The sequence below is a fragment of the Sipha flava genome, unplaced genomic scaffold (assembly GCF_003268045.1).
Source record: "Sipha flava isolate LNK unplaced genomic scaffold, YSA_version1 541_pilon_pilon, whole genome shotgun sequence".
In the NCBI taxonomy this organism is placed as follows: Eukaryota; Metazoa; Arthropoda; class Insecta; order Hemiptera; family Aphididae; genus Sipha; species Sipha flava.
Window position 1 is genome coordinate 104513 of NW_020273523.1, and position 14428 is coordinate 118940.

Here is a 14428-nt window from a genome sequence, read left to right on the forward strand (position 1 = left end):
TTAATTATTTTTGTTCAGTCCCTTTATAAATGTGTATGAAAATTTATCGAATTTTTTTTCAGCTTATCCAGGATCTCCGGGATCTCCAGGATCTCCAGGATTACCAGGTAAAAATTAAACATTTTTTAAATGAGTTAAAATAAATATCAAACACTTAATGATTTATAATTAAAATGTGTTGTTTGCCAAACTCTGTTCTTGGTTTCTTTCTTAAATAAATCCATTTGGACATTTTGCAGGTCAACCAGGAACACCCGGTTTCCCAGGATCTACATCGTACCCTAAGCCTTCTTACCCAGTAGCTCCAGGTAATTACAAAAATATATTTTTAATTATTTTTATTCTTTTATTTTAAAAATGTATAGAACTATAATTTACTACAATTTATTTCAGCTTATCCAGGATCTCCGGGATCTCCAGGTTCTCCAGGATTACCAGGTAAAATCAAATATATTGAAATAAGTTCACCTAAATAACATACATTTAGTTGCTTGGTTGCTTTAATAAACAAATGCATTTGTAATGATGCAGGTCAACCAGGAACACCCGGATTCCCAGGATCCATATCATACCCTAAGCCTTCTTATCCAGTAGCTCCTGGTAATTACTGAAACATAATTAAAATTTTCTTTGCTTTAATTACATAATAAATCTATAGTAATCTAATATATATATATATATATATATAATTTTTTCAGCTTCTCCAGGATCACCAGGAACTCCAGGTTCTCCAGGTTTACCAGGTAAATCACAAGAAAAATATATAACAATTATTGACGTTTTTATTTTTATGAAATATGTAAAATATGTTTCAAAACATATGTTTATTACACATTGCTTTATATTATACTTTTGATTATTAATTTATTCTTATTATATGTGAACTATCTCGTAATATTAAATTTAATTATATAAAATTATAAATTAAAATAATATACCTTCCTACTATTAATTTAACATAAATAATGAATCAAAAATATTTTTAAATTAGTAATACTATTATTAATTTTTCACATGGTTTATATTTAATTTTTTTTTTAAGGTTTACCAGGGCAACCAGGATCCTCCATTCCACAATCATCTTACCCAGGATCTGCATACCCGGGTAGCCCAGGTATGATAAAAATATTAATACTAAGGTGATCCTATGTGAAACATAATTTACTTCATATCCTGTTGTTTATTAATGTGATTATATAGGAATTTAACTAATTATTTTTCTTTGTTAACTAGGTCAACCAGGTCAACCAGGTCAACCAGGAACACCTGGATTACCAGGTAATTAAGTGTACTTATCATAATTGAATTATTTAAATTATTAATTATTTCAGATGAAATAATATCCGATTTATATTTAAATGCATTTTATTATGCAGGTAAACCAGGATTGCCAAGTACACCATCTTATGTAAGCCCGCCACCAAGTTATGTCAGCCCACAACCGGCTTATCAAAAGCCTTCCGCAGGATATCCAGGAAGTCCAGGTACATACCATGTTAACCTATTTACTATCACAAGTATTGTATTCAAATGACGTTTTAAAACAATTTTTTCAATATTATAATATTTTTCATTACAATTATGTTAATTTTACCTTATATTATTTAGGACAACCGGGTACTCCAGGTTCACCAGGATCTCCAGGATTACCAGGCACACCTTACTACCCAAAACCAACCCCAGCTACTGGGTATCCCGTAGGTCCAGGTAATTTTGATGAAACATTTTTTATAAAGAGCAAGCTATTCAAATTTCAAATACAAAGAAGGAAGTTAATGAAAATTAAATGATTTTTAGTGAAGCAACAGTAAAATTATACATTAAATCATATATTAAATTATAGCAATTATAATGATCTCAAAAAATTACATTAAATTACTAATTGAATTAACAAATAAAAATTGTGAAATGAAAAATTAACTGTATTATGATATAAGAACTTATTTGAAATTTAGTATTTCTTGTGCTTTTTACAAAAGATTTTTATTGTATTTATTTCAATTAATAACATCGGTATCTTGATTTAATCAATGAACTAATTGCAATTTCTAACATCAAGTCATTTTAAGATATTTGAAAAATATTATTTAAAAATTTGTAATTAGTGCATTTTATCATTTTTTATTTTAATTAAAACTCTACTATGTATTTCAACAAAGGATAATATCTTTGATTATTGTAATTTATTCATCTCAAATATAATATTTATTAAATGAGAATTAAATTAAAAATCATAAAAATCATATCAACTTAATCATAGTACAATTTTATAATTATTTTTTTTTTTATAACAATAATATATTTCATTTTTGAATAATATTCATAATAAAAAATTAAGAATTTACAGCAGTTCAATTTTTTTTTTTTTTTTTAAATAATTATGTCATTTTATTCAATAACAAATATAAAAATAGAATATGTAATGTAAGATAAAACTAATGATTTAATTTATTTGTTTATTCAATTTATTTGATTATTTAAACTGGTTCCATAAAACTAATTGTTTATATTAATATTTTTGTAATAATATATTAATATCAAAATAAATTTAATAACTGGAAAATGTATAAATTATTGAAAGTCAACTTTACAATTTAATGTAATATTGTATTAAAACTTATTTTAATAGAATTACAATTTTTGTTAGGTCAACCAGGATCTCCCGGATCACCAGGATTACCAGGTATTTTTCCTAAACTTAATTTTGAAACGATAGCGTAAACAGTCTAACATTAATATTCATCATAATATATAAAAATCTGTAATAATAATTAAAAAAAGTGTTTGCTTGTTTTTTATTGATTTTACATCAATTAACAATATCATTGTTTAGTAGAGCTTGGGTTTTTTTCTGATTAAGGCAACTACGGCTTGTCCTCCAGAATGAATAGATTTACTAAGAATGAAGAGGCCCAGTTATGGAAATAATAGTTCTTTATTCAGCATAGGTTTGAAAGTTGAAGCGAGTTTATAAAATGTGTATTTATCAGAAGATAGTCTAATACGTTTCCAGAGAACTCTAGATCGGCATTTTTGTGTTATTGGTCACGAACATGGGTCAAAAAAAAAAAAGATGATAAAAATTGTAAATAAAAAAGAATAAATAACAGAAAATAATAATGAATTATAATTTTAATAAAGAATTAATTGTAATAATTTGTTAATACATACATTTTTTATAATATTTTAATATAAAATGTCTTTGTATCAAAAAAAATATAGTACATACTATGACACTTCACAGTCCACTCCACTGATATTTAATTAAAAATAATTTTGAATTCGATGTTTTATCAAAAATTTAAAAACTAAAATAATATTCAATCCCTTTTAATTATAAATTTTATATTTATGTTTAAATGAGTGTTGACTATTTACCTATTGCTTTATTTTATAGTATTTCGATTAGCATGATTGTGTTTTTAATAGGTCAACCAGGAACACCTGGTTTTCCAGGAACAGTATACCAACCATCCTACCAAAAACCAAGTTCCAGTAACCAATATGGTAGTACCTCATCATATCCAGGATCTGGTTATCCCGGAAGTGCAGGTAGAGTTAAATTTATTCTTGATTTGTTAGGAATACTATATAATTAAAAGAAGATACATCAATATTTGATATAATCAATTTTTATATAATTATAATTATTATTTTACAAAAATATGAAAATATTCACATTTATCTAAGTCTATGAATTTGAAGTAATTTATGTGATTTCTGTACATGAAATGTTCAATATAATATATTTATAGAATAACGATGGGAAATAATTGATAATAATCTACATTTGTATTTTAATATGTTTTAGGACAACCAGGAACACCTGGATTACCAGGTAATCAATTCATAGTTGTTATAAAATTCTTAAACTTCTTTAATTACATATTAAGTTCATAGAACCAAATTTATACTCGTAATCGTAATTTCTTCATTACTTTTAAATTTATGAAATTAGGACAACCAGGTACACCAGGAACACCAGGTTCAGTTTATCCAGGATCTACTGTCTATCCAAGCTCTACGGCTTATCCAACTACTACGTTCAACCAAAAACCCAATTACCAGTCAGTGAAACCCAGTTCACAAGGTTTTCCAAGTTCTTCCTATCCAGGAAGTCCAGGTATTACAATTATATAACTATAACGTATAGTTCGTGTAACTTCAATTAACATAAATAGAAGTTTGAATTTTTCTGAAAACTTACGCAATGTATTCCATATGAAATATGAATGATATTCTGTTTTAGGTCAACCAGGAACACCGGGAACTCCAGGATTCCCAGGTAAAACAACATTATAAATTAAACAAATTTATAATTTAAATATTTTAAAAAGAGAATTTTAATAATTGATGTTGATGACAAGACTTATTGAATATTTAATCTTTTAATTTTAATACCATTACTTATTCAAATTAAGATCTAATAAACATAATCACTATTGATGATTTTTAAAATTTATTTTTCAAAAATAGTTAATTTGAGCTTATGAAAAATATTTAAAAAAAAATTATAAAATAATATCTTCGCCTTTAATATGACTTGATAAGGATATACATTTAAGTAGTTATATACATACCGATTTCTTTATAGTATAATATAAAAATTTTGATGTTCAAAATGCGACTTTTTATTTTTAATAAGCAGTGTTTGTAAGGTTTTCATTTAAATAATTCATAATTTCATACAATTCATTATTAAATATGATTTTAAGGTCAACCAGGAACTCCAGGATTACCGGCCAAGCCAACTTATCAAAAACCAAGCCCACCACCAACATACCCAGCTCAACCAACTTATCCTTCACAGCCATCTTATTCCGGTTACCCAGGCAGCCCAGGTAAATATTATTTAAAAACGCATGAGTTATTCTAGATCTGCTTTTATACGAATGCAAAAACCTTTTTACTGATCGGAGAAAAATATACTCGTTTAAAGTAAATTTATCGTACGAGCTAGATGTTAAGTTAAAATAATTTTTAAAGACGAATCTTGTACTTTAGGTCAACCAGGAAAGCCAGGTACACCAGGTACACCAGGCACACCAGGTAGCCCTGCAATACCATCATACCAAAAACCAAGCGCACCAGCTGGATACCCAGGTTCTCCTGGTACACCAGGTAAAATCTATCAAATATAAATTCTACGTATAATTAGATACGCGCAAGATTTAAATTGCTTTATTTAACCATGTTTATTTTATCAATTTTAGGCCAACCAGGAACACCAGGACTTCCAGGTTTACCAGCTCAATCATTTGGTCAAAAACCCCAACCATCAGTTGATTACGGCAAACCTATTGTTGCTTCAGGATACCCTGGATCACCAGGTAATTTAGCTTTGTAAACATAAAAATATCAAATAAACGGCAAATTGAACACAATTTATTTCGGGATGTTTAGTAAGATTCTATATATGAAAAAAGTGTATGTTATCAAAATAGACTGAAATATTTAATTTCATTATGTTGGTTATTAATGCATACCTATTGCTTGTACGTTTTATTTAAAAATGTAATTCACTGAAATAAACGTTCAATAATAATATCAACAATAATATATAATTATTGCACGTTCAAGGACAACCAGGTAAACCAGGCACACCGGGTCAACCAGGTACTCCTGGACTACCAAGTTCTTATCCTACTTCACCAAAACCTACACCGTCACCCATAAGTTCAGGTAAATACTCTCACACGAGATACCAATTGATTTATGCTCGAACGTATTATATATTGAATTTAAATATATTCGTGTTGAAGGTTCAAACGGTTACCCGAGCAAGCCTAGCTCCCCGTCGTCGTACCCGGGTCAGGCTGTTTATCCTGGCAGTTATCCTCAAACACCGAACGTTCCCGACTACGGAGCACAGCAACCCAACGCGTACCCGCAGTACGTGGGTTCCGGTTACCCGGTACCACCACCATCCAGTGGACCACTGCCCAACTACCCGCCACCAAGCCAGCCGTCTGGTTATTCCGAAGGGTTCTTCCAGCTGTACCCGGGTCAAAACCAGATATACCAACCGGATTACAACGTGTACCCTAGTAATGCCGTGCCCAACGGACCTTACCCTTACGGCGAAAACGCTCTCGGTTATCCCGAGCAACAGCAGTTCGGTTATCCGTCGTCGGACAACAAACCGAAGAAACCACAACCGACCACGCCGGCCACCGGGTTCACTTCAGCTCTGCCGTCCGGCTACGCAAGCAAGACAACCGCAAGCCCTTCGGTCCCGTCACAGTACACCACCCCGAGCTCGGCGGTGCGCATAAACGTGCCGGACCAACAGCAGGAAAGCGACTTCGGTCAGAAGACCGTGGTTCTGGGCAAGAACGAGTTGTCGTCGTCGGGTTCGTCCGAGCACTCCAGCTCGCTGACGCCACAGTACGCCAGCCCGACTGATCAACCGACCAGGACGCCATACCAGTCCGGCCAGGAGTCCAACGTAGTAGTGCTGTCCTCGGCGAAACCCCAAGAGCCCACCATTAAGACCGACTACGCCGAACCGTCGAGCACCGCGTCTTACGGCGGGGACCAGTTCACCACCCTTGCGCCCGACTCGTCCACGCCCGTCAACGTCATCCCTTACCCGCTGCCCATCGTGCCTAATCCCGGATCGTGCCCGTGCTATTTCGTGCCGCCCACCGGCAACTCTACCGGCTACCAGCAGCTGCAGCAACAAGCCGCCTTTGATCTAAACAACCTGCCGGAAGGCGCGGTCATCGGCTTCGTCCCGGTGGTGTTCTACCCATCATGCGGTGCCGCGTCCAAGGAAGCGCTCTCGTCCAAACTGGAACCTGTTTTCCCGTCCGCATACCAAGTGCCGTACAAGTGTTCGTTTTGCGAACAGTCTGAGTCACAGACCGCAACCATCAGGAGCAGTTTCGATCAGGTGGTGAAACCGAGCCATTTCAATCCGTCGGTCGTGGTGAAAAGGCCGAGCAGGAAGAGCTACTCGGACGCACCGGCCGACGACCAACCGGAATTCGGACGGAAGATCAAAGTCGTCAGAAGGAAATCTAGAGACGAACAAAACTGAGATCGGATGTTGTGAAACGTTTAGACTAATTTGAACGCAACACGGAAATCGAATACATTTTTATCGACGGTTAATATTATTAACATTTTGTAGCATTGACAAATCATACTATTGTAATAATACACCTGTTTTCCATAAAGTTTGAATCGATTTAATAGCATTTTATAGATCGAACACCGAAAAAAAGCTCAGATAATTTTATTTTTAGTTTAGGCGAATTCTCACGATTTTATACGATCAAAATATATTTTTATAATTACTGTTCAAATTACACTGGTATTAAACGGAGTAATTTTTTAAAATGTATTCGAAAACAATCAAAATCTTGCATATTAAACAAAAAAACTTAAAACTATGTTAAGAAAGTGTAGTTTTTCGCATTACGCCATAACTGTAATTTTACTCGTTGCCATAAGTTTTCTATTTTAATGTAAAAATAAATGTTCAATCAGTTTATTATAGCCCGTCCAGAAGTTACCAAACATTTAATGTCAATTTATAAACACTCTCACGTAAGTTTAAGAGATAAATCTAATGTAATGATAAAATTGTATATATTTATAAAAAGGTAACTCCTGGATAGACGTTGATTGGTCATGTAAATTTTGATTTTAATAACGCTACATTTAAAATTGTTATAATATTGCCAATTTAAAATAAATAAAGAACAAATATGAATTGTGAAATATTGTATTTGTCTTAATTTATCACATATTGATATGAACAGTTGTTTATTACAATAAATATTTATTTTGTATACGTTTCACGTATTGGATACGTATTCTATTACGAAAATTATGCAGATTAGAGATATTTTTTGTTATAATCTATAACGCATATTGAATTGTGTAGGAACTATTACGATTTGTATACGACTATAGAAAATAAATTTTAATTGACGTTCGTCTGCCGAAAAAAGAGAAACAATATTCATAAAAGAAATGAACAACACATGGAATTCATAAAATATTTCACAACTAAGTTCTTAACAGAAATAGTTAATTTTCATACTATGAAATCTGTATCAGCAATTATTTATTTCCTTCATTAATTACGTGTAAAATATGTGGTTGCATTCCCCGTGTTGTTGTTTTATAACCGAGTATAACAAAACATAATTAAGTACACAAGTTTTCTGACTGCCGATTAACAGCTGCTCGATGATGCTAAAAGTATATAATTCCAACCCATTTTCTAAATGTCATAAAGATTGTGAAGGAATAACAAAAATTGTATCAAACGCCATCGGTTGCAGCGAAGGCAATGAATGCATTATGTCATTATATATAGCTGATTTATTTATGCGTCATTCGACACTTTGATGAAATATACGTAATATCACTTAGAGTGTTTAAAACCTTTTAAGTGAGACCATTATAATAGCACTAACACCGAAGCTATTAGCAACAGTATTGTCAATTCTAGTTAGTTGTCTAATCGATTGTTGTTTTATGGTTTTCCAAAAGTATATGTCGATCTGTTGACATGGAGTACATAATTGACAATGGCAGAAAAAAAAAAGTGATTGCTCGAGTATTAAATGTTCTAAAGCTTGATCAGTGATAATTAATAACATTGATTATTATTACAATTAACTATTTTTAACTACAAAAAAAACCCCGGAAAATATATTTAATTTTGTAAATAACTGTTTCGTAAAGTAATTTACTGTTACCCTTTTCCGTGCGGATTTAAAACGTTATTTCTAATACAGTTGCTAAGGCAACAGTTTCATATTAAATGTGTCAAAACGTATAATGTAACTCGACAGACTCACGGGCTCATACGATAAATTTTATAATGATAATTGCTTTATACTTTTTTTCGCAGCTCAACAAAATGAGTACAGTATATTTATAAATTAAAAAATTGTACCTTATAAAGTTACAATGTTATTCAAATATATGGTTTTGTAAAGATCTCTTCTTCGTACATCAAAACCATATTTTTGTGGATACATGCACGAATGCGATAACCCAATCCATCTAAATTCATCGCAATTGATGCGGAAACAAGTTCGCTATAATTAAGATTATATTATTTCTTTTGTAAAACAATCATGATTTTATAAGCAAAAAACAGTCGTGGAAAGTTTGTAAATAACTCCCTACAATTTTCAAGTTAAGAACTTTAGTGATTGGCATGCTATATTAATTTAACGAGCATAGTTACACTGCGTTATTAAGTTATTTACCTAGGGGGATTAAATTTAATTTTAAGTTCATAAACTATAATTCTTTCAATAAAACATTAACATTGTGTTGCGTATCAACGTTTCAACATAGCCGTGTATAATCAAAAACTATAACTCTTAAAATGCCACTAAGTCATGTTATAGTTTAGATGTAATAATTCGAATTAAGTATATACATAAATTATCAAAGATGTAAATTGAAAAGAAAAAGAGAAAGCAATCACGTGTACTAAAATATTTACAAAATCTTACCAGCACTAAAACTAACTGTTCATTGTCCATGGTAAATATGTGCACACAAAATTTAAACAGACTATTTACCTGGTAATCGTGTGTTTGTTGAAAAATATATATTTGTACAGTTCATTTAAAAACCACACAAACTGTTCATTTTTTCTTATAAAAACAACCATGTAGTTGATCTAACGAAACACTGTACAAGGCTACTTAAATGTGTACGTTAATGCACACAATATATTGTAGTGTATTGTAGTGTATTTATTGTACATAATATACGTGCTATACAATATAGTCTACCGCGATTAAACCTAATTTTGTAACATAAATTCAGAATAGCCCCGATGTATTCCACCACCCCAGTGTAAAGAAAAACTAAAAAGGTACCGTGCGGGTATATACGTGTTATGAATTGAAAACATTCGTTACACCATGCAAGTTTCCCGTTTTAAGACAATACAATGACCATGCGTTCACTACAAAAAAATAACTGTGTTTTTGCTTATTTGAAAGGTTTAAATATTAATCAAAGTTTTCACACCATGAAACGTAAACAATTAGACATGTACGTAATATTTTAATAAAATCTCGGTTTGTTTAGTTTCGAAAAATTTAATATTAAACTATAATGGGCTTGCGATGGCACATGTCAAACATCAGAAACATAATATATTAATTAACATGATACACTTTTATATGTAAATAATAGCTTTTACGTAAACGTTTTAAACACGTATATTATTTGTATAGTATATAAATGTTATTACAATTGGTATTGCCGATCATAACTGTATTAATTTTAAGATAAAATTATAGTTTGATGTAAAAATATTTAGTTTTGGTTTATTAAATATTATCATATTATAATATTTGACCGGAAAACTAGATAATACTTAAACCTGTGTTGTTGAAGCCTTTAATAAATATAAAAAAATAAAAAATATTGCATTCTATTGTTTATATCACAAAACGATAAGTTGTTAAAATGTTACAGTTTCATCTTAACTCTACAGTCATCATGGATCACCCTTAAACATACAACGACAGTTAACTACTGCATTTTGTAAGTAGAAATACGCTTAACATAAACACATATATTAAAATCCACTCGAGACGATCTACACAATTTTGAGAGGAAGACTGTTGAACTATTTTTCTTTGATATTTATCATATACATGGCTAATACCGATTTACGAATACATTCAAATTAATCATATATTATAATTTTGATATGTAACATGTCTAAGTCGATCTACCAAATGATAAAGGACTGAAAGTAAAAATCTAAAACACCTTTTACAAGCTATCAATATGCAAATTATTTTGATGATTTCCGGTAAAAAAATATACATGACATTAGTTTATATTTTAAAACATAATTCAAACGAAATTAACAAAATCTTAGTTATCGTAAAATATAATATGATATACTTAATTCTTATGTATTGTATTTAAGACTGCTGAGATATACTGAGATTATCAGGGTATGAATACATTTTATAAATACAAATATTTTCGTAAAATGGCATTTTGAACTAAGGAATTCATAGGTTAAAATCGTACCTTAAAATTATTGAAATGCTTATATTTTATTTAGCAAAGAAATTGGAAATAATTTTCAACCAAAAATTAGATTTTTGTAAACTTAGTTCTTGATCTTTTATACTCAAAACTTATACAATTGGTATCATTAAGTTTCATTAACACATCGTTAAGTTTTCGTAATTGCATTTAAATATAAATTGTTTAATCGTAGATGATTAGGTGGAAAAATATTCTTCAGCACAATTATACTTTATCGAAATTATAGTTTTGAATGGCTGATAAATATTAGATGCTACTGATCAATTTTATATTATTTTTCATACACATAATTATACGAATAAATTAATTGAATGTTATTGTCATTTTTTTTTTTTATTGTTATAAAATAAATTTATTTGTTTTTCAACCGTTAAAAAAATACCGAATATTTATTCAATAGAAATTTATTACCTATTATTCGGAAAAAAAAAGAAACGTCAAAATCTTGTACCATTTTCCTTGTAACATTTATTGGATTTAAACATGTAAGTCTATATAATATTATTCGCCGTATTTGTATACCAATATTTTCTATTATTACTTGTATCAACACAACGAATACGTTTTAGAAAGAAAAAATTGTATTTCAAATCTTTAGCTTATAAACACACGATTTGTAAAATGTAATACTCGTCGGTGTATTATAGGTTTTCTGAAAAAAAAGTAAAAAAGATATTTTTATTGGTCCAGGATTATTTCCCAGATTTCGGTCTACTCCTGCAGCTTTAGATCCTCGACTTTAATGTCATATCTTATACTGCTCTGCGGATAACTTCAGTCGAAATAAATACACGATATTATACTATGCGGTCGACCGCGTGGAATATTAAAATCATCGCGAGCGCTAATAATAATAAATGATAAACCCTATCCGTTGGTTCTAAAACCTATTGGGTTTCGCCACCGATCTATGCTATTGCCATTAACGTCTTATCCGCGCGACGTTAACCGATCTGTTCCAACAGTATTAACATTAGCGGTATTATTCTATCGGATGACAATATATGATTCTTTTCTCTGTCATCATATGACTCGAATGCGACCAGAAAAATGACGCGCGGGAAATAATGTTAATACAACGTACAAGTATAATTGCTCCGGGATGCAGTTGTATCGTCCGATCTCGATTATTTACAGTTTACGTTACGAGAGATGAAAAACGCGGTTGTGCTGTACGTTTGTTTATGTAAATTAACCAAAAACCCAAGGATCATTTACAGTTTTTTTCGTCGACCGTTTCGTTTTTAAACGTGCTGGTGAGAAAATACTTTTCTCATTCGTTCGCAGCATGAAATACGTAATGAGAAAAACACATACTCGTACAACAACACAGATCCGAAAAAGTCAACATTGTCGTTATATATTATTATAGTAGTTTTGCCCCAAGGTTTTCGATTCACATTTTCGAGTACCTGTACGACTTGACGTGTGTGTGTATTCGTGTGTGTGTCCTCGGCATTTAATTTTAAAGGATGTCACACTTGCATATGCTGTCTCTGTTTTATGAACGTATAACTTAACGAATCTCTGTTTGGTAGAACCGAATTTAGTGTTAGACAAACTATAATAGTAGACTGATCCATCGTGGAATTTGAAGAAAAAAGATCTGCGTTCTCGTAGATTCTTAAGATGTTTTAATTTTTAAGCTAACTATGATTGTGTAAAATATTAAAATTTTGAAAAGTTCATTAGTCGCTTAAAAATCAAAATGTCATAAAAAACCTTGTATTTTGGTTGTACGCATTTTAGGCTTTTTCTTTTTGGAAAATAATTTATTTTATAGACTGACCAAAAAAATTTGATTGGTTTATAAAAATTAAAATTTAATTAATTTGTATTGAACAGCATTCGTGATAAATCAATAGGCTACATACACATTTAATACAATATAGGTAAAAACAGAGTATTTTTGATCAAATGTCTAATATTTTGTCAAGACAACCTGTAAATCTTAGTAAGACAATAACAATAAACAGTGATTCCAATATAAAAACAATTATCGGTAATTTCAGAAATAAATGAAATAATACAATTTCATGTGACGATTTTATATATAAAACAAATACAGGGGTACACTTTAAGTGTAATATTAAATTAGTAACCTAATGCTTATTCAGTGATTATTTCAACGATACTTTTAATTTAGTTTCACAAGATTTTGAAGTAAAGGGATTACACTTCATTTTAAAAATAGAAATAGTACGAAAGACGAATTTCCAGCACAAAATAAAAAGGTGTGTTAGTTGACATATATGTGACTTAATGACAAGTTCATCAATAGTTTATAGAATTATACCGAAAAAAACACCAAGTAATAATCGATATAAGAGAGGACGTTACAATAGCATATTAGTGTTTAAGGTGAATTGTCAAAAAGTTTAAAGTCAAATTTAATTTTTTTATTAATCTAGATGAAAATGTATTTATAGTTAATAGGGATCTAGACACGTTTTTGTCAAATTATTTCAATCATTTTTATCTAGACAGAAAAATATACACCTAATCCCAACACCGGCCTCAAGTATACGTGCTTTATGATGGTAATCGTGGCCGAACGGCCATTCGTCATACATTCGATACAGGCCTTACGAATCGTATAACGTTAAAGCGAACTGAAAGAGGACGTAGGGCTCAATCAGCTAACACACGTAATATAAGCCAATCACGATTACGTAACGATGGTCACGAAGCGTTCTCAAGCATTTGTGGTACCGTCCGGACACCGGTTGCATACCTGCAATATCTACCACTGGACCGGCGGTCGACAATTTATGTTTTCTTAAACTCCGCTCGAACACTGTTTCTTGAAACCGTTGGCTGCGGCCGACCCGTCTGCGAGACGTAATAGTTGATCGTAACTGTTAATGGAACGCGACGAGATGCGAATAATCTAAATCGACCGCCAGCGAGTTGAACTCGGTCGGTGCCGACGAGCTCTCCGGGGATGGGTTCCAAGGGGTGAACGACGTTCATTAAACTGTGCGGCAGGTGTGAGAGTGGCTTTTGCGTTTCGAGCGTTTGCGCCCCCGCGAGGACGGAGACTCGAGTGGACCGGACCCGCGTGCCGAACGCGAATCGGATTACGAAAACCGAATGGTAACGCGACACGCGAGAGAACGACGTCGCCGAGCGGACGGTGTGCGGGGCGCGATATAATATAATAAAACGTTATTTTCGGAAGGGTGCGCGACGTGCGAGAAGGTTTCTTGTCGTATTTACGCACCGCGTAACCACGGAAACGGGGATTTTTATTATTACGCCCGAAACACGTATACGTATACGTTTAAACATGCTACACGGTTTGTCTTGTTTCAAATATTGTTACGCGCAAATTGTGATCCGATTTATAAGTCCGCGCGTACACATATGT

The 14428-nt window shown here is 31.7% G+C and overlaps 1 protein-coding gene and 1 long non-coding RNA gene across 10 annotated transcripts in view; one reads left to right on the top strand and one right to left on the bottom strand.

The window, feature by feature from the left end:
* LOC112690980 (collagen alpha-1(III) chain-like) overlaps positions 1-7715 on the top strand; it is a 39902-nt gene extending 32187 nt beyond the window's left edge. For 3 of the 9 annotated variants that reach the window (XM_025565084.1, XM_025565090.1, XM_025565086.1), the window contains 18 exons: positions 240-308; positions 394-438; positions 532-600; positions 699-743; positions 1043-1114; positions 1234-1278; positions 1377-1484; positions 1609-1707; positions 2648-2683; positions 3430-3552; positions 3812-3838; positions 3959-4123; positions 4250-4285; positions 4716-4841; positions 5005-5121; positions 5214-5330; positions 5581-5682; positions 5763-7714. In XM_025565084.1, the coding sequence (XP_025420869.1) occupies positions 240-308; positions 394-438; positions 532-600; positions 699-743; positions 1043-1114; positions 1234-1278; positions 1377-1484; positions 1609-1707; positions 2648-2683; positions 3430-3552; positions 3812-3838; positions 3959-4123; positions 4250-4285; positions 4716-4841; positions 5005-5121; positions 5214-5330; positions 5581-5682; positions 5763-7042 (2681 nt within the window). In that variant the 3' untranslated portion in view covers positions 7043-7714. Of the gene's footprint in view, positions 1-239; positions 309-393; positions 439-531; positions 601-698; positions 744-1042; positions 1115-1233; positions 1279-1376; positions 1485-1608; positions 1708-2647; positions 2684-3429; positions 3553-3811; positions 3839-3958; positions 4124-4249; positions 4286-4715; positions 4842-5004; positions 5122-5213; positions 5331-5580; positions 5683-5762 lie in introns of all 9 variants that reach the window. The other 6 variants (XM_025565087.1, XM_025565085.1, XM_025565091.1 and 3 more) reach the window with 6 other exon arrangements.
* LOC112690982 overlaps positions 1-13975 on the bottom strand; it is a 60191-nt gene extending 46216 nt beyond the window's left edge. The window contains exon 1 of the long non-coding RNA XR_003149266.1: positions 13793-13975. This is a non-coding gene — a long non-coding RNA (uncharacterized LOC112690982). The remainder of the gene's footprint in view (positions 1-13792) is intronic.
* Between the last annotated feature and the right edge of the window lie 453 nt (positions 13976-14428).